The 24,115-nt window shown below is 43.0% G+C and overlaps 3 protein-coding genes across 6 annotated transcripts; 1 reads left to right on the forward strand and 2 right to left on the reverse strand.

Moving 5' to 3' along the window:
* Window positions 1-2,105: 2,105 nt before the first annotated feature.
* LOC115742598 (WEB family protein At5g16730, chloroplastic-like) lies at window positions 2,106-5,793 on the reverse strand. Of its 2 annotated transcripts, none has more exons than XM_030676983.2 (3): window positions 5,373-5,793; window positions 4,810-5,012; window positions 2,106-4,449 (listed from the first exon to the last, which is right to left on the reverse strand). In XM_030676983.2, exons 1-3 carry the CDS (start codon window positions 5,387-5,389, stop codon window positions 2,111-2,113), a joined length of 2,559 nt encoding a protein of 852 aa, XP_030532843.1. In that variant the 5' UTR covers window positions 5,390-5,793; the 3' UTR covers window positions 2,106-2,110. The 2 variants fall into 2 exon arrangements, with proteins under 2 accessions (XP_030532843.1, XP_030532844.1); XM_030676984.2 differs by having other exon boundaries at window positions 2,106-4,420; window positions 4,808-5,012; window positions 5,373-5,790.
* Window positions 5,794-7,036: 1,243 nt separating this feature from the next.
* On the reverse strand, window positions 7,037-9,162 carry LOC115742609. Of its 3 annotated transcripts, none has more exons than XM_048271742.1 (3): window positions 8,915-9,162; window positions 8,484-8,632; window positions 7,037-7,529 (listed from the first exon to the last, which is right to left on the reverse strand). In XM_048271742.1, the coding sequence occupies exons 1-2, from the start codon at window positions 9,085-9,087 to the stop codon at window positions 8,509-8,511; spliced, it is 297 nt and encodes a 98-aa protein (XP_048127699.1). In that variant the 5' UTR covers window positions 9,088-9,162; the 3' UTR covers window positions 7,037-7,529; window positions 8,484-8,508. The 3 variants fall into 3 exon arrangements, with proteins under 3 accessions (XP_048127699.1, XP_048127698.1, XP_030532861.1); XM_048271741.1 differs by having other exon boundaries at window positions 8,464-8,632; XM_030677001.2 differs by lacking the exon at window positions 7,037-7,529 and having other exon boundaries at window positions 8,302-8,632; window positions 8,915-9,161.
* A 93-nt stretch (window positions 9,163-9,255) lies between these two features.
* On the forward strand, window positions 9,256-12,833 carry LOC115742601 (uncharacterized sugar kinase slr0537). Its single transcript, XM_030676989.2, has 5 exons — window positions 9,256-9,874; window positions 9,954-10,216; window positions 10,335-10,452; window positions 11,619-11,827; window positions 12,253-12,833. The coding sequence occupies exons 1-5, from the start codon at window positions 9,410-9,412 to the stop codon at window positions 12,704-12,706; spliced, it is 1,509 nt and encodes a 502-aa protein (XP_030532849.1). The 5' UTR covers window positions 9,256-9,409; the 3' UTR covers window positions 12,707-12,833.
* Window positions 12,834-24,115: the final 11,282 nt, after the last annotated feature.

Genomic DNA, 24,115 nt, shown 5'->3' on the forward strand with positions numbered 1-24,115 from the left:
GGCCCAATACAAAAAAAAAAAACCTTCAACTTTAGCATTTGTGATAATTTTACCCAATTTTTTTTGTCTCATAAAAAACCTCTAACTTTTACATCTGTTCCAATTCTATCCCGAATTTTTGCTTTTGTCCCAATTATACTGCTCTAGTATAAAAAAAACCCTCAATTATAGCATATGTCCCAATTATATCCAAAATTCTTTTTTTTTTGTCTCACAAAAAATCTCCAACTGCTACTTTTGTCCCAATTTTACCACCGTTGGCATTTTCATGTTGTTGATGAATTATACCTCAGTAAAACCGACATAAAAAAATCTTGAACTTTTCTTCTATAGTTTGCTTCCCCTACTTATAACCGGGAGATATAGACTCACTCAAGATGGACCATTTCGTATTCTTTTCGACACTCAACAACCCAAAAAACGGCTAGACATGAAGATATTTGGACTAACAATCTAAAACCTAGTTGTCCCTAAAACCTCTTGTTTCTAAATTTCGAAGATTCATTAGTAAGTTCCGCGAGAAAACTTGAGTCATGTAGGATTAACCAAGTGTGACTATAGACGGAAGACCGACGGCGATAAAATTGGGATAAAAGTAAAAGTTTAGGGTTTTTTATGAGATAAAAAAATTTGGATATAATTAAGACATATGCTAAAGTTGATGGATTTTTTTTTTTTTTTTTGCATTAGACCGATAGAATTGGGACAAAAGTAAAAATTGAAGATTTTTTCTTAGACAAATAAAATTTTGAATATAATTGTCACAAATGCTAAAGTTGAAGATTTTTTTGGATATTAGGCCTAATTAAATAAAGCAATAATTTTGTATTGAATAATCTTTTCATTTACTCTTTAAAATTTTTGAAGATGCAAGGATATCCCCTTTTATATTTTCAAGGGGAGAAAAGATTCGTTTGTGTGGACAGGTTACATCACCACAAATCTGCCGATATGGGTGAGGTGAGGTGGGACGATATCATAGCCGAAAAACCGCAAGTAGTTGTACCAAACGGTGATATTGAGGTGGGCAGAGCATGTGTGAAGATAAAATGATTGATCAGAGTAGGACCCTCCCCCTAACAAAGTGTTTGCTTGAAATTCAAGGAATTACAAATCATAATCATTTGTTTAGGCAAAGTAGTTGGTTAGGTAAATTGGCAGGAAAACTAAAGAACTTGAGAGCTGCAAATCATGTTAAAAGTGGTCAATCACTCAGCTCGCACGGACACTGAATGAGAATGGTCCAAAAACAGGGGTCACCAACTTACCATGCCATCCATCTATGCATCAATAACAGGTTACGTGAATCTAGTAAAGAACAATTTGCCCTGTAACAACTCCTGGTCAGCAGGAAACCAAAATCTCAAAGCAATCACGATAACAGGTAAAAGAACAAAAACTGAACAATGTCTGGTGGAATTGACTGGTTGGCAATACGAATTTCGTTAGGATACTCTTCTTGTCCGTGCATTAGTCTCCAAAACTCAAAACGATACTCTGCAGCAGCAACCAGAGTGTCACGACCTTCATCTCTTTTTCCAAATGTGCCTTTCTGGTCCACTGTTTTCTTAAAGGGCAATCCTCACAAGACTAGAATATAAACAGCAACCGGCGAACGGTTTAGGTTTCTCACAGTATTCTTGGACCTGTGAACAAACAGAGGCTCGAGGAGGGAAAACGAAAAGAAAACCACATGTGGGTAACAACAAAAGTTCCATGCAAACAGGAACAAAAAAAAAAAAAAATTTATACACCACCATGAATAGAACCTTTTGAGTTCTCTCTGACATTTTAACATGTTTTCACCTATGTAGAACAGTGGAAAGCACACAGCAAGTACAATCTGCGACTCTACAAACACAACAAATGATTTTATCTTGTGATAGGGTAGACAAGCACAGTAAAGTTCAAAATGTAGTTTACCACTCCAGCAGGCTCCGTTTTTTTCAGCAGGAACAGGACAATTGAGGGAAGACTAGAATCAATCAGGACATACGCGATTCCCCCGACCAAAGTGAAGCAAAAAGGAAACAAATAACAAAACCTGCAATTACACACCTCTTGGATGCTTAGCTAACCTGACAATGGAAACTAAGAGAATGTAATTCGTTCATTTCGGATTGCTTGCACCCTTCTTTTTTAGTAAACTTCCGAACTTGCGGAGCAACGGTTTCTTTTTCTTTGGATTTTGCTGCTTGGATGGTGAGCTTCCACCGTCATTAATGTTCTCTGATGAGTTTGTCCCGTTTATCTGATCGCAGCTCCCACCACCATCAGCCTTTAAGTCCGCTTCCTCTTCAACTGATTCCTGCTCTGGTTCTCTCTCTGGTGAAAACTCTTTCTTCTCGATTTTGCAACTCTCCCACATCTTGTATTCGACCTCTACTGACTTTTCTTCTTTTCCTTTGCTCTCATCCTCTGTTTTCCCATTCATACACTCACTTTTGGCCACAACCATTGGATCAGACACATCCTCTGACACATTATTCTGTTCTGGGAAATTTTCCACCCTAGATTCTTCATCTTTTGGTGGAGTCTCCACCATGTGCTTTTCTTCTCTTCCATGTCCATTCTCCTCAGAGAATTCAACCACCTTTGGAAGCAAATCATAATCCTTTTCAGTATCCGAGAGCTCACCATTTTCCTCGCTGTGAAGTTTCACCCTAGCTTCTTCAAGAAGCTTAGATAATTCGTCAGCCTTCGCAAGAGAAGCAGCTTCCCTTGTCCGAAGCTCCTCATTTTCTTGAAGAATACCCTGCAACTCATTTTCTTTGTCCAGTAAGCTTTCCTTGAATTTCATGCTCTCAGCCTTTGCTCCTCCAAGAGCTTCCTGTAAGTAAGTGACCTCAGCTTCGGCTTTGTTCAGACTATCCTTTAACAGAGCTTCTTCTTGGTTTGCAGCACCAGCATTTTCTTCAGCCTGTTTGAGCAAATTTAACAGCCTCTCTCTCTCTTTTTGCAAGCCATTCTTTTCTTCTTCTGACTGCTTCACACAGTCAACCAGATGAAGTTCCTTTTGCTCCCACTCTGCCTTGGAGTTCTCGTATTCATTCTTGGATTGTTCAACAGCAGCTGCAAGAATATCCATTTCATGTTTTGCATCATCAAGCATAGTTTCACATTTCTCATTTGTCGCTTTCAAGACCAATTCAAGATCCTCCATCTGGGACTCACAGTTTTCATGCTCAATTTGAATGCACACAAGCTTCTCTTTCGTATCCCTTGCTTCAGCAGAAACTTCATGCAAGGCTGAAGCTAAACTCTCCATTGCCTTTTTGCTCTTCTCTTCTTCCTCCTTGGAAATTTTCAAATCACTGACAAGTTTGGTTTTCTCTTCCAACAGACTTTTAACATCAGAAGCTGCAAGTTTCTCATTGTTCACAGCTCGAGTTTTCTCTTCCCTCACAGTATTGAGCTCAGTTCTAAGAGACTCGATCATTTTTCCCATTTCCAAGTTTTCTTCCTTCACCTCATCAAGGCGATGTTCTGACGCCTGCAGATCTCCTGTTTGCTTTCCAGTCGTCAGTTCCAGCAAACCCACCTTCTCTTTAAGAGCAGCAACTTCGGATTCAGCATCATGAAGCAAATCATTGCTTCTCTCTAACTGTTTCATCACAGAAGTCAAAGATTCTGATGCTGATTTCTCCAACTTATTAGCCTCCTCTACACTAATCTCCAAGTCCTGGACCTTGTTTTTCCATTCTTCCACTAGACTGTGTGCATAAGACTCGGCCATCTTTGCAGCTTCTAGCTCAACATTAAGTTGCTCAATAGAAGCTTCTCTTTCCGCCAACTTCTCTTCAAAGCCTTTGGCCTTCTCAAGTTCTTCTCTCAGAGAGCCAATTTCTACCTTGAGCTGCGACACCATTTTGTTGTTTTCACTGGCCTCTGTTTCAAGCTTTGAATCAAGCAAAGTTTTCAATCTGGTCAGCTCGGCCGAGAGAATCTGCACCTTCTCTGCATGTATCTCGGCAATTTTAGTCGCATCGTCAGCATGGTTCAGCGCCTGATTCTTGGCATCACAAGCCATGGCCAGCTCATGTTGAATCCTTTGGAGCTCCTGAGAAGTGGAGAGAAGAGCAGCCACATCCAAGGCATGTTGGCTTCTCACAGCTTCAAGCTCTCTCTCCCATTCTTCTTCCTTCTTTTGAGCAGCCTCGATCCCTGACTGCTCCAACTCAATAGCCCTGAACTTTTCAATTTCTGAACTCTCCTCGGCTCGCTTCTGTGCCACCATAGCATCCCTAAGCTTTTCGTTAGCATCTTCAGCAGCCTTTTGCGTTTCCTTGAGTTCCTCAAGAGCTTTTGCCTTCTCCTTCTCAATCAAAGCCACGTGTTCCTTTGCTTTCTTAAGTTCATCTTGAGCAAGATTTAATTGTGTTTGCAAGTCAGAGCTCTTCAACGCCCTCGAGACCGGCTTCTGGAAGTACATACAGAAAAAGGGCTTGTTATATTAGCTTGGTTCCTAAAGAAGGAATGGTTAAGCCATGTTCAGTGTCTTCCAAACAATTTAACTGCAAACTTGGAGCATTTGCACCAAAGAGTAGACCTTGGGCAGGTGCGCTGCCATTTTACAATATTTACAGCATGATTTATAGTAGTTGCACATTGTTCCAGAAGCAGCCATTTGTTCAGAATCATCAGATGGTCTTTGCTGCTCTTTGAGAGTAATATAGGAAACAAGTTTGAAACAGTTGCGAATGCTACTTTGCAGAAACTGTACATGGTGCCGCGCATTTGGAAGTGAAGGAGTAGGCATCCGTGGACATTAAACACAACATTCAAACTAAAGGACTTGTTGACTTACATCAGGTGGAGTAGTGAGCTTGGGGGAGCGGCGATCAACTGTGGGTCTAGAGGCGACAGAGCGCGGGGAGCGATCAACCGAGAGGCGCGGATTGGGGGATGGAGCGGATGCATCAGGCTCCGCTTTCGTCAACCCACGACCCAATTTGCTGACTCTTGGAGTTGCGGGGGAAGCTTTGCTATTGGGAGTTTCCGACGAAGTGGATCTGCCGAAAATTCATCAAAACTAAATACAGAACAGCATCACGAATTTAACTGTGCAAATGAGAATGCAGCACAGTAGTAGCGTATGGATCTAGTTGCAACCAGCTATGATAACTTGAAGCACCAATTGAACGAAGCAGCCCAAGTAAACGGTAGATGAAGAGAACCCAAAAGAAGCAAACTTTCACAAGATCGGCATTTGGAAACCATGATCCAGACCCAACCGGGAGTCTTAGACCAGCATACTAATCGCTAAACAAAAGGGAAAACGAAGGAACTCGCCAAGAAGTGAGGCCGGAAAATGGAGAGCACAATTCCAGATCTAGTCACAGAGATAGATCAAAGAGAGAGAGGGAACTTACTTGGACTTGGAAGACATAGCTGAGGAGAGAGAAAGTAGAAGTGGCGGGGAGAGTAGGCAGAGGATGTTGCTGTCAAAACCAAGAAAGGAGGCGTTACTCTTGTCCGAGCGTTGAAAATGCCCACATTGCAAAGCTCGCGTCTTTCTTCTGTCTGGTGTTTCAAATTAGAAATGAGATGCGGGGCAGTTCCCAGATCAGGAGATGCAAGCGACTCTTTTTACAGCGGGCGTGGGCATCCGATGACGAAGGAGGTGGAGGAGGAAAGGGAGAGCAAGAATTTACAGACGAACGACTTGACACCAAAAATGTGTTGGCTTGATGCTAACTTCTCCTCCTCCTCTGCTTTTTCAGTTAAATCATAATAATAATATCTCATCTCGGGGAGTGTCTGCGGACCCCTTAAGAATAAAAGCCCAAGATACAGACGCTCATACTCATACATACACCACATGCAATGCAACTTACACTGTCACCTCACGCAGCTTCTGGAATGGACGTAACTGCCCCTCCTTTCCTATGCATCATGCTTGTCCCCAAGCTAAAGAGAGGGTCACCGACTCTGTTTCTCATAGACACAGCTTAAAAAGAGAGAAAGATAAAGGTCCTTCTCCTCTGTCGACTTCTTTTCTGCAAAAGCAGACAAGAGTCATGCCGGGTCTCCCTCCTTCCCATGATTTTCTCGCCGCCCCCCCCTGCCTTCCATTTTCTCCTTTTCCTTTCCAATTCAAATTTTACCGGTTTCCTTACTCATCTTCCTTGTTCCGCGGACAAAACGGTGCGTTTTTTTCATAAACTTACCCGGAGTTTCTCGTCGGATAGAACCACGGTTAATCCGACAATCTTCCACCAGTTTCTCGGTTTCTTTCATTGGTATTACTTGACTAACTTTGCAGGAAGAAAGATAGAAGAAAAATTGACGCTCTTCAGCCGGTGGTCTTTTGACTCCATCTCTATAACTTGTGTAATGTTAAACGTGGATTGGTGAATCACGTGTTAGCGACATCACTCACATGCTAATCCAAATTAAATTAGAGATGAATAAGAGGTACCAAAAGGGAGTTTCTCCGGACAAAGCTCGTAGGAAAATACGACCCACAACATAATTACGATCTTTTGCCTCAACAAATTTCTACTTTTGACCTTTGAAGTTAGTTGTCTTTTTGCATAGTTAGCCACCAAATTTCACATGACCGTACCAAGCTACCGACATTCTATCAACATTCCTCTCCAACAAATATGTAGCAGGTCTTCCGCAGGAACATTGCTATCATGTTTTGTGGCGGAAACCCTCCATCGCTGGTTCTCAGAACATCTGTGATAGCTGAGTTACGGACAACAAACACGACCTGAAAATGTGAAGAAATGAACGTCGCACCTTGTCATTCGCATTATTCAAGAACTGAACCTTTTACATTTGGTAATTTAGATGTTCCTCTTTGTTTTTACGACATCCGCTGCACCGCACTGGGATTACTCTTCTGAGATGACAGGTAGAAAACAAGTAGAAGAAGAATAATGACAACGTGCAATTATGAACGTAGTCGATATTTAATGTGCAATAGCAGTTGACAACTCTGGTCCGAGCTGTCCACTGCAGACTTCAGATCCATCGTGTGCCCAGCTTCCACACTACAACAACTGAAACCCAATTTCAATGCGCCCCCTCTTTCTTTCGTACAACTGTACTTTGTGCATCCCACCAGCCTACACCTCATTCATGGCATCGGGTCTGTGTATTACCATTTCCACGGGACTTGATCCACTAGAAAGGTAAAAAAGGCTAAACAGAGATTCACGTGGAGAATTCGTGGCAATCAGACACGTCGAGGAGCAATCATCAGTCCATTCGGAAAACAACTATGGTCATCGCGGACAGGAAGATGCAGCTATAGATCCGAAGCCTTCATTTCCAACAATTCATGTTTGCTTTGATCCAAAGCAAGTAAACCCAAAGGGATGACACCAGTTAGCTTCAAATACGAGCTAACATCACCCAACACCCCAATAATCGCCATCAATCTACTAAAGCAGAAGGTAAGGGACCATCCATCATCCATCTTGTTGTTGCCCCTTTTTCCTCATCAAGCAAGCGTACTAGGAATTGACCCTCTTGCACAATCGGATGAACATCCAACATTCACTTCAGAGTCCCATTTCGCGGCTTCTGGTTAACCAAATATTGAAAAAGAAAAAAAAGACAATTTAGGCGAAGATGCCTGCCTCTTGAAATGTAGGTGATTTTCATCGGCGTAAGTGCACCATACCAAAAACTAGAAAAGACATGAAAAGAAAGGCACGAGGAATCTCACTCCAGCCAGTTCGGCCAAGTGGAATTAAAAATTTGTCAAGCCAGACACAGCACAAAAACAGTCCAACAGATATTCCCGTCCTCAAAGTTTGCCTCACACATTCATGCTGAAATCAATTAAAAGAGGATTCACGACCATCTGAGAAATTGAGCAGACTGTCATTTGACCATGGACGAACCCTACGCCTACAGGAAGACCCCTGCCTTATCTCTCCCAGGTGACACTGGTTTGCATGCTCACTTGATCACGTCCTTTAACACCCTCAAGCGATTCCCCCACAATCTTTCATCAGAGGACACTCTTGCAACCATTACATAGACGTGTTGCACAAGCATGCATATAGCAGATGAAAACACCATGTTCCACTGGTCTGACACCTTCGAATTATGAGAATGGCAGATGACATGCGATTGTTGCACCATGGTCTCCCCATAACCCAAGCCACTTGATGGGCTGTTAGTCTAAGAGTGGAATAGGCAACAAAACAGCCGTTCCAAATCTAAGCTACCCCAAACCATCAATTTCGCTGGGAGGGAAATTCAAAAGTTTGATGCTAGAAAGACCATCGCAAAATAAATATCGGCGTATGTGTGCATGTGAAAAAGGAAAGGAGATCCATGGACTGTCAAAAGAAGCACAACTAGCCACTTTCTTTGGCCTGTGGAGCTTCGCAGATGTTGAACGTACACAGATAGGAAGCATGTTTAGGTATCTAAAAACTCCTTCAATGATGTGCGGAACAGAAGAGGAAGTGCGGTGGATGAAGATATAGTGGCTTCCGACCATGCTTAACGCAATCCTACCACGCCCATATGTGATTGGCCGTCCTAATCGTCATCATAAGAGACGTGGGTGCTAGTTGTGCAGCCAGGAGCTTCGGGGTCCTCTGCACCACAACAGTCGTAGAACTTGGCAGCATAAGGGGGATCATCAGGTCCCAACTCATAGTACCTTCAAGAGCAGAGGATGCAGAAACTATTAACCCCAGCTTGGAGAGACTACCCTACTGAAATCAAATGGCAAATGATGGGATGGAACGATGAGATAATGAATAGGGGGAGACGCCCGATCATCCAATCAAATCAATTGCTATCACAGTCACAGAAACATGAATATGCGAATATCCACAACGCAGATTATTAATAAAGTCGACGATGATCCATCTCATCCGACAACTACGTAGCAACTTGGAACCCTAGCGGAGGACCGAAAGAAAAGAAGAAGGGGAGGGACCTGCGTTGGTCGTCGTGGCGACGGGAGACGAAGAAGGAAGGGTGAAAGCGGCAGGCGGAGGAATGGTTAGAGGAAGGAGCGTAGCTGAGTTTGCACCTCTTGCACGTCTTGGCCTTGTCTTTGTCTTCGTCTTCGTCTTTCTGTGGCTTGTGGTGCTTCTGAATCTCCGCCATGGATCCAAATCTGCGCTGGGGCTCCGGATGGAGTTGAGAGAGGGTGAATCTGTTTCTGTTGTTGTGATGGATTAATGGGCCGTAATGCTATTACAATGAAAGGAAAGCCCACTGTGTCTGCCCTTTCTCTTTTTATACTACGAACATGAATATAAAAGTCGGTCGGTAACTGTTTTGTCGTTCGCAGTCGCCCCCCTTCCCCCATTTTTCTATCCACCCAAAATCAAAGAGCAGGGAGAGAGGCGCAGGCTTGGTGGGTGGATGGATGGAGATGGTTGCTTCTCCATCCCCGTCTTCACCCTCAGCCTTCCCCTGAAATTCCATGGCTCCTTCTCGTTTCATTGAATTAACGATGATGCCCGCTACGATGACGAAGCATCTCTCTCTCCTCTCTCCTCCCCCTCCCCCTCCCCCTCCCCCTCCTCCTCTCCATTCGTTTCCTCCTCTCTCCTCTCTCCTGCTCCCTTCCCCTTTGCCTTTATTCCCTCGTCCTCCTTCCCTTCGCTCTGCCGCCACTATTACTCGCCCACCCGACAAACATCTTCAGGTTGCTTTCATGTCCGCTTTTAACGCCCCCCCGCCACATGGGTTTTCCCCATCCTCCTGCTCTTGCTTTCGCGCCGACAGAGAACGCCCATCGGATTTCGCTGCTGAAGACGGCGACGGAGATGAAGACGACGATGAAGAGGAAGGAGACTTGGCTTTCCATGTCAGGGACGGCAGCACCAGCGCGGCTCCCTCTGCCCTGCCCGACAGATGGGATGTCCTGGGCCTTGGCCAAGCCATGGTTGGTTCCCTCTCTGCTTCCCCCCTCAACTTTTCCCACTCTTCTCTTTGCTTAATACTCTTTTCTATTGCGTCGTTAGGTGGATTTTTCGGGAATGGTGGATGATGATTTCTTAGAGAGATTAGGATTGGTAAAGGGTACCCGAAAGCTGGTGAACCACGAGGAGCGAGGCGGAGTGTTGCGCGCCATGGATGGCTGCACTTACAAAGCCGCCGCCGGTGGCTCTCTCTCCAATAGTTTGGTCGCACTCTCGAGGCTCGGCACTCGGCCCATTGGAGGTCCTCCCTTGAGCATTGCTATGGCCGGTAGTGTGGGGGGTGACCCTTTGGGTGGATTTTACAGGTCTGGCCCTTATCTCTTTCAAAATTCAAACGACAATCCTTCTCACCTTTCTTTACTCGCAGAGTGGCTTCAAATGAAGTCCCTGTTAATTTGAATGTTCCTTTTTATTTGTAACCAGGGCAAAATTGCGTCGCGCAAATGTTAACTTTCTATCTGCACCTGTAAATGATGGGACAACAGGGACAGTGATCGTTCTCACAACTCCCGATGCTCAGCGGACTATGCTTGCATATCAAGTAAGACATGATTCTGTTGCCCCTCTTTTGCCAACTTCTGAGAATAATATGATTGTTGCCACGTTCCTCGCTGATGTATTTGTGCAAATTCATGATTGATGCTTCTCCAAGAGAATCTAATGTCTAGTTTTGCATTTTTAGCCGTCCAGCCAAAAAGTCTACGTCTCTTTAGAGCGGTTCAATATCTTGCAGTTTTTGGCCTAAACTTGGAGATATCGGTCAGAGATGTTGATGGATTGCAAAATCTAAATTTCTTTTGACGGAGGAATCATGCTTTGTTCCCATAATGGTTTGCTTATATTCTCTTTTATATCTGGTCTCACTCTGTCCCTGACCCAATAATGAAAATCCATGTAAAAGGACCGGTGAAAACTGATGGTTGCTTAAGAGATGCATATAAATATTTAAGGACTTAATTGTGATTTGTCATTTTGTGGTAATTCTTCTGATAAAATATTCTTTCCTACGACTGTTCTCTTTCCTTCAATTAGCCAAGCCTCATCATCCAATTTAGTCTAACCTTATCTCGTTTTGCTTGGCATAGGTAGACAAAAGCCAAAACCTGTTGTTCTCAAGCAACATGAAGTGAAAAGGAAAATTGGCAGAACTAGGTGTTACCTTTAACTCGGATCACTTCTAACACTCTGATGAAACTGAGAGCATGGAGGTCACTTTACTGAGAGTAATCAGGGGTAGGCTTCTTCTAATAGTTCAGTGAAACAAGATAGAAAAGTTAAAATGCAAAATGGTATTGGGATTACACATGGAAAAAATTGAGTGTGTGCAGGAAACATAGGCAAAGTACCAAAATATTTGATGGATCGACTCTTAGTTATATGATTTATTAGGGAATAGCCTTTTTGTTGTTCTGGAGATAGTTGGAACTGGGCAAGACCATGAGCATCCAAAGTAGAGTGCTATTCTTTTTGTGCAAGGTAATTTTCTTTTGCCGTTGAATCATCGGAAGATGGTTTTTTGAGTTAAGGTTTTCAGCTGGCAGAAATCTTAACTTGTATGAGCTCCGAGAGGGCCTTGTAAAGTTGGCTTATTCATCCTGCATAGTTTATCATATACTGTTTAGAGCTATTTCCTGGATTGGATGTCGTTTTCGATGCTGCTGATGTTAAATGACTCATGTACTATTGCCTTCCTTTCTATGTGGTCAGGGCATGTCGTCCTCTGTTAACTATGATTCATCCCTGGCTGGCATGGTTTCCAAAACAAATGTCCTCATTGTTGAAGGTTATTTATTTGAATTTCCTGATACCATCAAAACCATAGTAAAAGCATGTGAAGAAGCACGCAGGAGTGGTGCTTTAGTTGCGATAACTGCCTCTGATGTATCATGCATCGAGAATCACTACGATGATTTCTGGTAAGTTCACTTGCTTTATTGACCTTCTATTTGCTGTCTCGAAAATTTCCTCTTGGACATGGATATATCTGGCATCCCGTGTTTGAAGAGTGCACCCATGAAAGCTGTTCGTATTTGCGCATCCTTTTAGTTGTCATTTGGGTTTTCCACACAGACAGTTTCGCATTCTTCTTGAGGGAGTTAGAGGAACCTTTCTTTTCCAACAACTAACAACTGCAGAACTGTCAGAGCAGCTGCACACCCCCCCCCCCACACCCCGGTCTCTTCCCTTCTCTCTCATTTTCAGCTTGTTTCCATTTAAGTAGTGTTGTATATGAAAATTAATCATCAGTGGTCATGGTGGTTGGGTAAACTGGCTATATGGTTTCTTTGTTTAGCACGTTCGATCCATAGTGCCTGATATAGATGTGGACATATTCATGCAGGGAAGTTGTTGGAGAGTATGCAGATATCGTGTTTGCAAATAGTGAAGAAGCTCGAGCTTTTTGTCACTTTTCCTCAAAGGAAAGTCCTGTCTCAGCTACGCGGTACCTGAGCCATTTTGTCCGACTAGTCTCGGTTACAGACGGCCCCCGGGGCTCTTATTTCGGTGTGAAGGGAGAAGCTATCTATATCCCTCCTTCACCGTGCATCCCGGTGGATACTTGTGGAGCTGGGGACGCATACGCCTCGGGCGTCTTGTATGGGATTTTGCGGGGTGCATGTGATCTGAAAGGTATTGGCGCCTTAGCTGCTAGGGTTGCATCGACAGTCATCGGGCAACAGGGCACCCGGCTTAGGGTCCAAGATGCTGCTGAGTTGGCGGATTCTTTTGCGTTTAATGTCGAGAATTCTGGGATCCTGTCGGATGTTGGTTCTGATCATGTTTCTAGCTTGTAACCTGGTGCCTGAGTCCCATTTTCTTGATCATCTTTCCCAATGTCAATGGGATCTGTCATTGTCGATAGCAATGTATTCACGTGGATTAGGACATTCTTTTGATATATATATAAGTGTAGATTTTGTTATATCATGTTCTTAAACGAGTTTATCTAAGTTGTGCATTTGGCCATCCTAGTTAAATATTTAACTTGCTTTTGAAGTATCACCTTGTAATTGATAGAGAGGGCAGTGGTCCGGTCCGGCTTCTGTTTCCGGGGGTCATATAGACCGTCCAGGCTCAATGGAACTGAGCGTGGAAGGCGAGTATGGCTGCAGTGCATGGAGTGGATTTATTCCAAGCATGCTGCGCATTCAGTTGATCTTTTAGGATGGTTTCCTCTCGGCTTTGGAACATGTGCTTACGACGTTGATGAACTTTTGACCGGACGGCAATCGGTAGCCAAAAAGAAGAAGGGTTCTGTTTTTAATGATTACACGTAATTGACTTGGTAGGAGAGCAGAAAATACCGTGTCCATCCAAATGTACCTCGTGTATACATTCTTATACCATTCACCATGTGACACGTGTTGTCAACCAAAAAAGAAAAAAGGAATAGGGGAGTAAAAAATTGAAGGTGAAACGGGAAATGGGTATTGGTAATCCAAAGGCTTCACCAAAATATCGGGCATTTCTATGGTTCAATTGCAGCACCAGGACCAGGACGAGGAATCGCAGTTAAGGATCAGTACGTTATAATTGAACTAAAGATGTACAAAAAGAAAGTCGTATGATAGATGATTATGGTGCTTTCGATGCACCATGTACAAAAAGAAAATGCACCGTGCAACATTAGTACGTGTAGTGGTAATTAAGTAAATAAATGTCGTATACCGTTTTACAACGCTCTTTACAACATTACCCAAAGGATTAAAAAGGCATTACAAAACAAGAAAAGAGGAGGTGTACAAAAAGGCTACGTTGTTCTGCAGATAATATAATATTTTTGACAAATATTTTTCATTAATATGATAGTATTTTTTAGTGTTTGGCAGAAACCTTAAATTGGATTGGAAAATATTTTTCGTTGTATGGTAAAGAAAATCTGATTTGAATTTCCTAAATAAACATATACTATTTGGCCGCTAGTGACTTGTGCATGGGCAACTTGGAATTAGGCACGGGCACCAATACCGGGTCCAAGAAGCTGGGCCCAAGTCCATCGAGGCCGGGCCTCGAATCTCGGGCATTGGCACATGTGCTTAAGTCCTTGATTGTTGTGCCCCAATCTCCAAGCCCGCGACAATCCTACCAAATCGCATCGGGTTATAAAGGATAACATCACAAGCGCATGCCAGGCTGCAAAGCGATGGGGCACTAGGTACCCCAACCCCTCCACTACCCACAATGTTGTCACGTAATGTTTCCAAATCATGTCCGGACCTAGAACAGGATGGTATTCGATATCGACCGACCGTGAATAGGAACTCCGAACCTAACCGGGCATTGCTCCATTGCCTTAGTCTTGAAATGGGGTCAACAATAACGAGGTGAGAAATAAATCTCGGTGAGTCAACGCCTAAGTCTAAGCAAGACATTGACTCGCTCATGGCGGTCTAAACACGTAGGATAATGTCAATAGCAGTTCAATAGAGTGCGACTCTCGCGACGCTCTATCTATCACATGATTAGGCACAACCCAACAATCAATCATCAAACACATGCAAGCTTATCCCACCTTAATCCACACATTTAATAGTTCATATCACGACTATCAATTGCACACAAATCAAAGCACACAACCAGAACACTCATCACAATTTCATACACAATGCATCATATGTATTGCGGTTATTAAAGGCCACTCGACCCGGCACATTAGACAGTTGGTGCTCTTTTAGCAAGGCCATTAATTGTTCCATTACTTCGGTAACGGTAATCGTTAAGTCACGTGATTCTGATTGACACGACATGACTAACGGGCATTCTTGTAGGGAGCATCGGTCCATCACAAGTTGCGATGGACATCCAATCAGCCCCAACGTCACGGACTATCGTGCATCCGATAAGTCGTGTTAACCCGAACGACACGACACGAATATACCAGGTATTCATTTTATGACCACACGAGCATGCTAAACAATCAAGCCGGTTTATATATTTGCATTAAAATTTCAATACAAACATAGTCGTGCTCAAAATTTCAATACATATATAGTCATGCTCAAAATTCAGTCCATACATGACCACATGATCACACTTATTATTCACCAGGCTTTTTATCTATCAACAAGATGATCAATCATCACACAATCATGGTATACAACAATCAGCGGATAAACATCCAATAATAATCACCTAATGATAATCAATTAACAATTAATTATCCCAACCAAAAATGTTTATTTAATTAATTAATCCAGCCTTAATTAATTAACTTATCTCAATTAATTAATCCCAACTCTAGTTAAATAATACCACAATATTGAACTAATCCGACTTCACGCAATTAATCTTATCATGATTAATTAATTTAACTTGAGTTATTTAAACCAACTATAGTTAGCTAAAAATTAACTGCAATTAAATTAAAGTAACCATAGTTAAATTAAAGTAACTATGATTAATTTAACCTAATCGCGGTTAAATGAATAATCGGGATTAAATTAAAGTAACTACGATTATCGTAACCTAACCATGGTCAATCTAATTTAACCATAATCACCAATTTAACTCGACCTCGATTAATTACACTCATCAACAATTAACGACTATTAATCTAATCCTTAAACTCGGTTAACGCCCTAATCGGAGTTTAGGGGTTAACTCAAAAACTCCGGCGGTCGACGACGGTTCGGGTGCGGTAGCGACAAAGAACTACGTTCACGAAACGGCGGCGACTCGAGTTCGGGTTCGGCCCGCTGGCCGGAATGTCCGAGGACGGCGGTAGAGGGTCGGATCGGTAAGGGTGGCTCACGGTGCGGGGGTCCACAGAGAACGGTGGGTCGACGCAGCTAGGGCTCGAGTTTGGGATCGTGGTCGCGAGTTTAGGTCCAAGGTGGTTTTGGCTCACGGGGTTTGATTGGCGGGTTGTGGGGGTTACCGGCGACGAGCTCGGTTGGGTAGTGGTTATCGGCCGTCAAGCATGAGCAAAGGAGGGAAGGGGGTAGGCGTCATGCGTCGCGACAGCACGAGAGGGGGGGACAAAATAGAGCACAGCGGGCGAATGCGGGCTAGATATAATGACGGCTTACGGGCCGGTCGTCGGGTTACGGGCTGGTTAGCAGAGTCGGACAAAGGAGGCCGAGAGGGGTATTGGGTTAGCCGAGGCTTAGCGGCGGCTAGAGCTCGACAGGTAGAGGCATCAAATGGAGGTGGTGTGGGTGGTGGTGATGCAGGTGGCGGTGGTGGTCGGGCAAGGTGAACCGGGGGAGGGGCAAGTCGTAGAAGAAAAACAATGAAGAAGAGGAAAAATGAAGAAGAAAATGATAGTGAGGGGTATGGGTCCGCACGGTAGTACGGAGAGAGAGAGAGAGAGAGAGAGAGAGAGAGAAGGTGGGGCCGGTCACGTGGGTTTATTTGGGGGATGATAGCTGCTAACGTCAACAAGGAGGGGGCAATCGAAAGTCAAAAAAGAGGGGGGGTGGTGATGGGGTATCGGGATTGTCAAAACGCAGCGGAATATAAATCTAAACCGAAACCCTAGACAGGATCCATGTGTATATTGAAATCAATAGAAGCTCAAGACGTACCTTTTGCAGATCAAAGTTAAATTAACGATCGGTTGCGTCCGGATTAGAGCCCCAAGTGTTGCGCCTCTACCGGTATCCACACACACGAACCGAAGTCTCCAACAATCCAAGTGCTAGCTTATAGATCTTGGAGCTCCTCCTCTTTGATTGCCTTTTTGATCTTCGAGACTCTCTCAAAGATCTCAAAAACAGAGAACGACTCTCTGTGTTTTCTTTTTATTCTCATAGACGTCTCTAAGGTTTTTCTACGTCTATATATATAGCCTCAATATTTACGCGTAATAAAAGAAGTGGGGCCGGGCGATTCGGGTCCGCCAAACTATTTATCTCCAATCGTGCATTTCATCGTTATCTCATAACATACACAATCGCGTAGATATTTATAATAGGAAAATAAATTAAAATCTACGTCTTAAGTAGATCAAGGCACAGAGAAAATATAAACTCAGTTCACTATTGTGTGCAACCAAGTGGGTTCACTAAACATTAGCAGTGTGCTTAAAACTCTTTTGGCTCACAAGTTATAAGCGGTCTCTAGTAACATATTATGACTACCTAAGTATAGCGAAGGTCGTTTTTCGACACAACTTAATCTACAACTAATGTTAGAGTATCAACCTTGATTGGTTCTTAGGGCGGATCGCTATACCTCTAATAGGTGGAGCTCGCGGGTGTTTTAAAAATTCAATTTTCTTATTTTACACTAATAAAATATAGGGGCAGATCGGTAATTTGGTAAAATGGGTATCGGTAATCATTTGGCTCAATCAATTGAGAGCAAAATTGAGATTTTCACATTTAGGGTTCGGTCAAGGCTAGGTTCAAATGCAAAGGGTCTCGGTAACACAAGTTGACGTTTGACTAGTCTAACTTAACTTTTTTCTTGCTGACGCCTCGTAACGATCCAATTATCGTCTCTTAAATACTCAAAACTCAAATTTATTTTCCACACTGGAATTCACAATTTTTCTAACAGACGTCTAAATTCCGGGACGTCATAACTCTTCCCTCCTTAGGAAATTTCGTCCTCGAAATCGAACCACTGTTACATTTCCTCAAAAAGAAAAGAGTACAAATTCCTCATCACTTCTTCGCTTTCCCACGTTGCACCCTCAATTCCATGGTGTTGCCAAATCACTTTGACCAACAGAATTATCTTTTTCCGAAGCACTTGCTTTATCCTATCCACAATCTTCACCGGACGTTCCACGTACGAGACTCGTTCATCCACTTCAATTTCCTCAAAACTCAACACATGAGCTGGATCGGGCTCATACTTTCTCAGCATCGATACATGGAAAACGTTATGCACTTGAGCAAGTTTCGATGGCAACATAAAACAATACACCAAATTTCCAATCCGCTCCAAAATTTCAAACGATCCCACAAATCTTAGACTTAGCTTTCCTTTCTAGCCAAATCGAGATATCCCACGCATAGGCGACAACTTCAGGAATGCATGATCTCCCACCCGAAACTCCAAAGGTCCGCGCCTCTTGTCCGCATAACTTTTCTAACAGTTTTGAGCAGTCTTGAGTTTTTTTCTAATGACCTTGATAGCTTTTAAGGACTGTTGCACCAACTCGGTGCCAATGATACTTCTCTCACCAACTTCGTTCTAACACACTGGCGTCTTGCAAGCTGTACCATATAATGCCTCAAATGGTACCATCTCGAATACTCTTTGAAAGCTATTATTGTAGGCAAACTCGACCAAATGAAGCTATTCCTCCCAACTGCCTTTAAAATCCAAAATACATGCTCTTAACATATCTTCAAGTATTTGAATCGTCCTTTCAGATCGGCCATTCGTGTGTGGATGATAGGCCATACTAAACTATGATTTCGTTCTTAACACGGTTTGTAAACTTTTTCAAAATGTGAAAGTGAACTTGGGATCATGATCCAAAGTGATCGTCACTAGCACTCCATGCAATCTACTATTTATTGCACATACAAGTCGGCATACCTGTTTAAAGTAAAATCTTTTTGCATGGCAATAAAATGAGCAAACTTCGTCAACCTGTCTACCACAACCCAAATGGAATCATTGCCTCTCTGACTCCTTGGCGGTCCCATTACAAAGTTCATTGTGATATGCTCCCACTTTCACTCCGAAATTTCAAGAGGCTGTAACAATCCACTAGGCTTACAATATTATGCCTTGACTTGCGGGCACGTTAAACATTTCGCCACATGCTTGGCTATGTCGGCCTTCATACCATTCCACAAAAAATGTTGTTTCAGATTCTAATACATCTTCATATTACCCGGATGAATGCTGTAATTATTGCGATGTGCTCCAAACAAGATTTCCTCTCTTAGACTTTTATCATCAAGCACACATAATCGTCCTCGAAACCTTAGTATCTCATCATCGGCTACTTGGAAGTCAATTTTTCGCTTAGCCGCACCCTCTTGTAGGATCTTCTGAATGGCGGGGTTCATCGACTCAAGGCCTTAACTCTTGCCCGCACTTCCGGCTCAATTCTCAACGTAGCTACGAGGCTCGACAGGCAATTTACTTCCATTTTAAAATCTAAATCTCACACTTCTTCAAGAAGACACCATTCTTTGACTAGTAATTGAGCAATCAACGATTTTCAATTTAGAGCATCTGCAACCTTATTAGCCTTACCCGGATAATGCAAAATCTCGCAGTCATAATCCTTAAGCAGCTCCATCTAACGACGCTGCCTCATGTTCAACTCCTTTTGGAAGAATAAATACTTTAGACTCTGATGATCGGTATACACCTAAAACCTTTCGCCAATCAAGTAATGCCTCCGGATCTTAAGGGAAAAATCGACAGTTGCTAACTCTAGATCATGCGTCGGACAATTGAACTCATGAGGCCTTAAGCGACGAGATGCATATGCCACTACCCTTCCGTGTTGTATAAGAACACAGCCTAATCATTTATGTGACGCATCACTGTAGATCTCGAATCATCCATGACCGGACGGTATCGTCAAGACAGGAGCCGTAGTCAACTCATGCTTTAGCTCTTGGAAACTACGCTCGCACTTATCCGTCCACTCAAACTTCACATCATTTTTCAACACTAGCGTAAGTGGCATGGATATAGCAGAGAACCTTTCCACGAATCGTCCGTAGTAACCCGCCAGTCCCAAGAAACTTTGAATCTCATTCATCGTCGTCGGTCTTAGCCAATCCATGACTACTTCGATATTAGTTGGATCCATTGAATTCCTTCACTAGAAATCACATGGCCTAAGAATGCTACACGAGTCAGCCAAAACTCATACTTACAAAACTTGGCGTATAACCGATGTTTTCGAAGGGTTTATAATATCGTCCTTAGATGTTGGTCATGGTCCTTATAACTTCTCGAATACACTAAGATATCGTTAATAAATACTATGACAAATCTATCCAAATACTCCTTGAACACCCTGTTCATCAAATCCATAAAAGCAGCATGTATATTTGTTAGACTAAATGGCTTTACAGTAAATACATAGTGACCACAACGCGTCCTAAATGCCATTTTCCGTATATCCTCCTTCCGAATCCTCAAACGATGGTATCCCGTCCATAAGTCGATTTTGAAAAATACCGAAACTCCTTGAAGCGGGTCGAACAAATCGTCAATTCTTGGCAACGGGTACCTATTCTTAATTGTCACTCGATTGAGTAGTCCGTAATCTATACACGGGCGTAACGATCCATCCTTTTTCCCGACAAACAACATAGGCACTTCTCAAGGTGATGTGCTAGGGCGGACAAATCCTTTGTCCAATAACTCATGTAATCGCACCTTCAACTCCTTAAGTTCCAACAACGCCATCCTATATGAGACTTTAGAAATCGGCTCCGCTCTAGGGATTAGCTCAATCACAAACTCAATCTCCCTATCTAGTGGCAGACACGGCAACTCCCGTGGAAATACATTAGGAAACTCGCACACAACCGCGATGTCTTCCATCCTTAGCTCTTCAACATATGTATTATCTACAGTCACCAGATATCCTTCACAACCCCTTTCCAACAAACGAGTCGCTTCCAATGACGAGATCGATAAGGTTGATGTTCCACCTCAATTCTTGACAAACTCAAAACTAATCCCATCTACCGGGTTAAACCGAATTATCTTACGATAACAATCCATTGTGGCTCTCTGCCTTATAAGCCAATCCATACCAACATTAACATTGAATTCATACATTTCCAACACGATCAAATCTATTCTTCTTTCATAACTACCTATCATCAACTTACAACCAGGACAACCTACCACCGACACTACACTATTTTTTAGCGGCGTAGAAATCTTGAAAACGGTTTCCGGTGGTTCCGGACTCATCTAAACTAATTTGACAAACTACTCAGCAACAAAGGAGTACATGGCTCTAGGGTCAAACAACGCATAAGCAACATGATCATGCAAGAAGACCATACACGTAACGGTCGCCGAATCATTCGCCTCTTCCCCGGTTACCGCAAAAACCATTCCTTGTGCTAGAGGTTGGTTATGGCTACTCTGTGGCGCTTTTCCACGTAGCTACCATCCATGTTGCGGCAGCACCAAAGCTCCTGCTCTTCTCTGTGGACAGTCTCTAACCGGGTGGCCCATCCGAGTACATCCAAAACAGGCTCCTCCTCGGAAAGGATAAAGGGGCATTCTCATGCCTTCGGTTACATAATTAACAAACTCCATTGAGGTTGGGTGCTGGTTTTCCCACAGCATTTCTCCGGTTAGGTGGCATGGTCGCCCTTCCTCCCGACATTAGCTTCCGCCAAATTGACATTCATTTCTATCGGAGGGCACAATCCGCGATCCTAATACGGCAACCCTTTCGGTTATATTTCTCTCTATCAGCTGAGTCCTTTCATAAAGCTCATTGTAATCTTTTAGATTCAACGGTACCAGCTAATCCTTCAACTCGAGTTTCAGCCCATCTCTAAATCTTCTTGCGCTGTCAACGTAGTCCGCAACCATTCCGGATGCATACCTCAACAACTCGGAAAACTTAGCCTCGTACCGATCTACCGACTTCCGGTTACGTCACCGACTTATAAACTCTGTCATCTTCTGCTCCCTAGCACAATCGGAGAAATACTTGCCATAAAAAGCTTATATGAAGGCATCCCATACCGGGACAGTATCCTCGAGAAAGATCCTTCCTCGGGAGGCTTCCCACCATGTGCTGGCATTTCCTTATAAGCGATAAACCGCCAAAGTCACCTTATCCTCCTCGTTGCACCTCAGTAGTGCAAAAGCTATTTCTAATTCCTTAATCCATAGGGTGGCCGCTTCGGGATCATCAACTCTAGAAAACTTTAGCGGTCTAAGCTTCAAAAATTGCTCTACCAGCTTGTACATCCCTCCATTCCCGTTTCCAGCCAACGGGTCTTCCTATGGAGCGACAGCAATAGCGGTTTGATTTCTCACTTGCTGACCAACTATATTACCTAGGGCTTTAGTGCCCGTAGAATTCCATCCACTTAGGGATCTTCTTGAGCTACTCCTCCTCTAGGAGCTCCGGCATTACGATTGCTCATCTTACGGGTAGGTTATGGAGCCATGTTCATCCCAAACAACACGTAATGAGAATTCATGCATACAATCTTAAAAGCTTAAATAACAAACACATACACAGTATTTCAATACTACTAGCTATCCCAAAAACCCAACGCTTCTTATCACTTCGGGCGAAGACCAAATGGATCGGGCTAGCCTTGCTATGATACCACCTTGGGTGGGGTTATCACGCCTCGATCCCCAGACCGGCAACAACCCTACCAAATCACCTCGGGTCATAAAGATAACATTCCAAGCACATTATCGACCCATTTATTTATTTTTTCTTATTTTTAATTACGCATGCGGAAACGATTTACTCCCGGACAACACAATAAACGGGGACAAGAAAGCGGGATACACAACCATGGCTCAACAGAAAAATATTCAGTCCCTTAGCAAATAACCTTTAACCCTACAGAGCAATACACACATTAACTTATACTTCGGGATGGTTCCCTAAGACCAACAAAAGATAGGCGAGTCAGGGCAGAGTTAAAATCACATCGAGTCCAAAAAGGGGGGCTATGTCAACCTCAACATCTACCATCGCGAGTCTTACAAAAAGCCACTTCTCCTACAACTACCGAAGGGTGGAAGTCGGGCGATGTAACCAGGTCGCAATCCGAGTCTAAGTCGGGTCCACTACCTTTCCGTCGGGCATATCGATATCCATCAAGTCCTAGGCATGGAATCTAGGGGCCGTAGTAGGCGGCCCTTCGAATCCCCTAGATCGGGCAGTAGAAACAGTCGCCTTAACGCACATGCCGGGCTACGAAGCGGTGGAGCACTAGGTACCCCAACCCCTTCTCTACCCACAATGTCGTCACATAACGTTCCCGGACCCGGACCGGACCTAGAACGAGATGGTATTCGATATCGAATGATTGGTGAATAGGAACTCCGAACCTCACCCGGCGCTGCTCCATTCCCTTGGTCTTGAAATGTGGTCAACAACAACGGGGTGAGAAATAAATATCAATGAGTCAACACCTAAGTCTAAGCGGGACATTGACTTGCTCGGGGTGGTCTAAACACGTAGGACAATGTCAATAGCAGTTCAATAGTGTGCGACTCTCGCGACGCTCTATCTATCACATGATTAGGCACAACCCAATAGTCAATCATTAAACACATGCAAGCTTACCCCACCTTGGTCTACATATTTAACAGTTCATATCACGACCATCAATTGCACACAAATTAAGGCATACAACCAGAATACTCATCACAATTCCACACACAATGTATCACACGTGTTCCAGTTAGTAAATGTCACTCGACTCGACACACTAGATTGTTGGTGCTTGGCACACTAGACAGTTTGTGCTTTTCTGGCAAAGCCAAGGACCGTTCCATTCCTTTGGCAATGGCAACCGTTAAGTCGCATGATTCCGATTGACACGACACGACTAACGGGCATTCTATGGGGAGCATCGGTCCATCACAAGCTGCGATCGACATCCGATCAGCCTGACGTCACGGACTATCGTGTATTTGATAAATCGTGTTAACCTAGGCAAGACGGCACGAATATACCAAGTATTCATTTTATTATCACACAAGCACGCCAAACAATCAAGACAGTTTATATCTTTGCATTAAAATTTCAATGCATACATAGTCATGCTCAAAATTTGGCTCAAGACCACTTTTCATGCTTAAAATTCAATCCATACATGACAACATGATCACACTTATTATTCACTAGACTTTGCATCTATCAATAGGATGATCAATCACCACACAATCATGGTATACAACAATCAGCGGATAAACATCTAATAATAATCACCCAATGATAATCAATTAAAAATTAATTATCCCGGCCAAAAAAATTTAATTATTTAATTATTTAATTCAATTAAAATTAATTAAGTTAATCTTAATTAATTAATCCAGCCTTAATCAATTAACTTATCTCAATTAATTAATCCCAACTCTATTTAAATAATACCACAATATTTAACTAATCCAACTTCAGGCAATTAATCTTATAATGATTAATTAATTTAACTTGAGTTATTTAAACTAGATGCAGTTAGCTAAAAAGTAACTACGGTTAAATTAAAATAACTATAGTTAAATTAAAGTTATTATGATTAATTTAACCTAACCGCGGTTAAATGAAT

Source organism: Rhodamnia argentea, chromosome 10, assembly GCF_020921035.1.
Source record: "Rhodamnia argentea isolate NSW1041297 chromosome 10, ASM2092103v1, whole genome shotgun sequence".
NCBI classification, from domain to species: domain Eukaryota; kingdom Viridiplantae; phylum Streptophyta; class Magnoliopsida; order Myrtales; family Myrtaceae; genus Rhodamnia; species Rhodamnia argentea.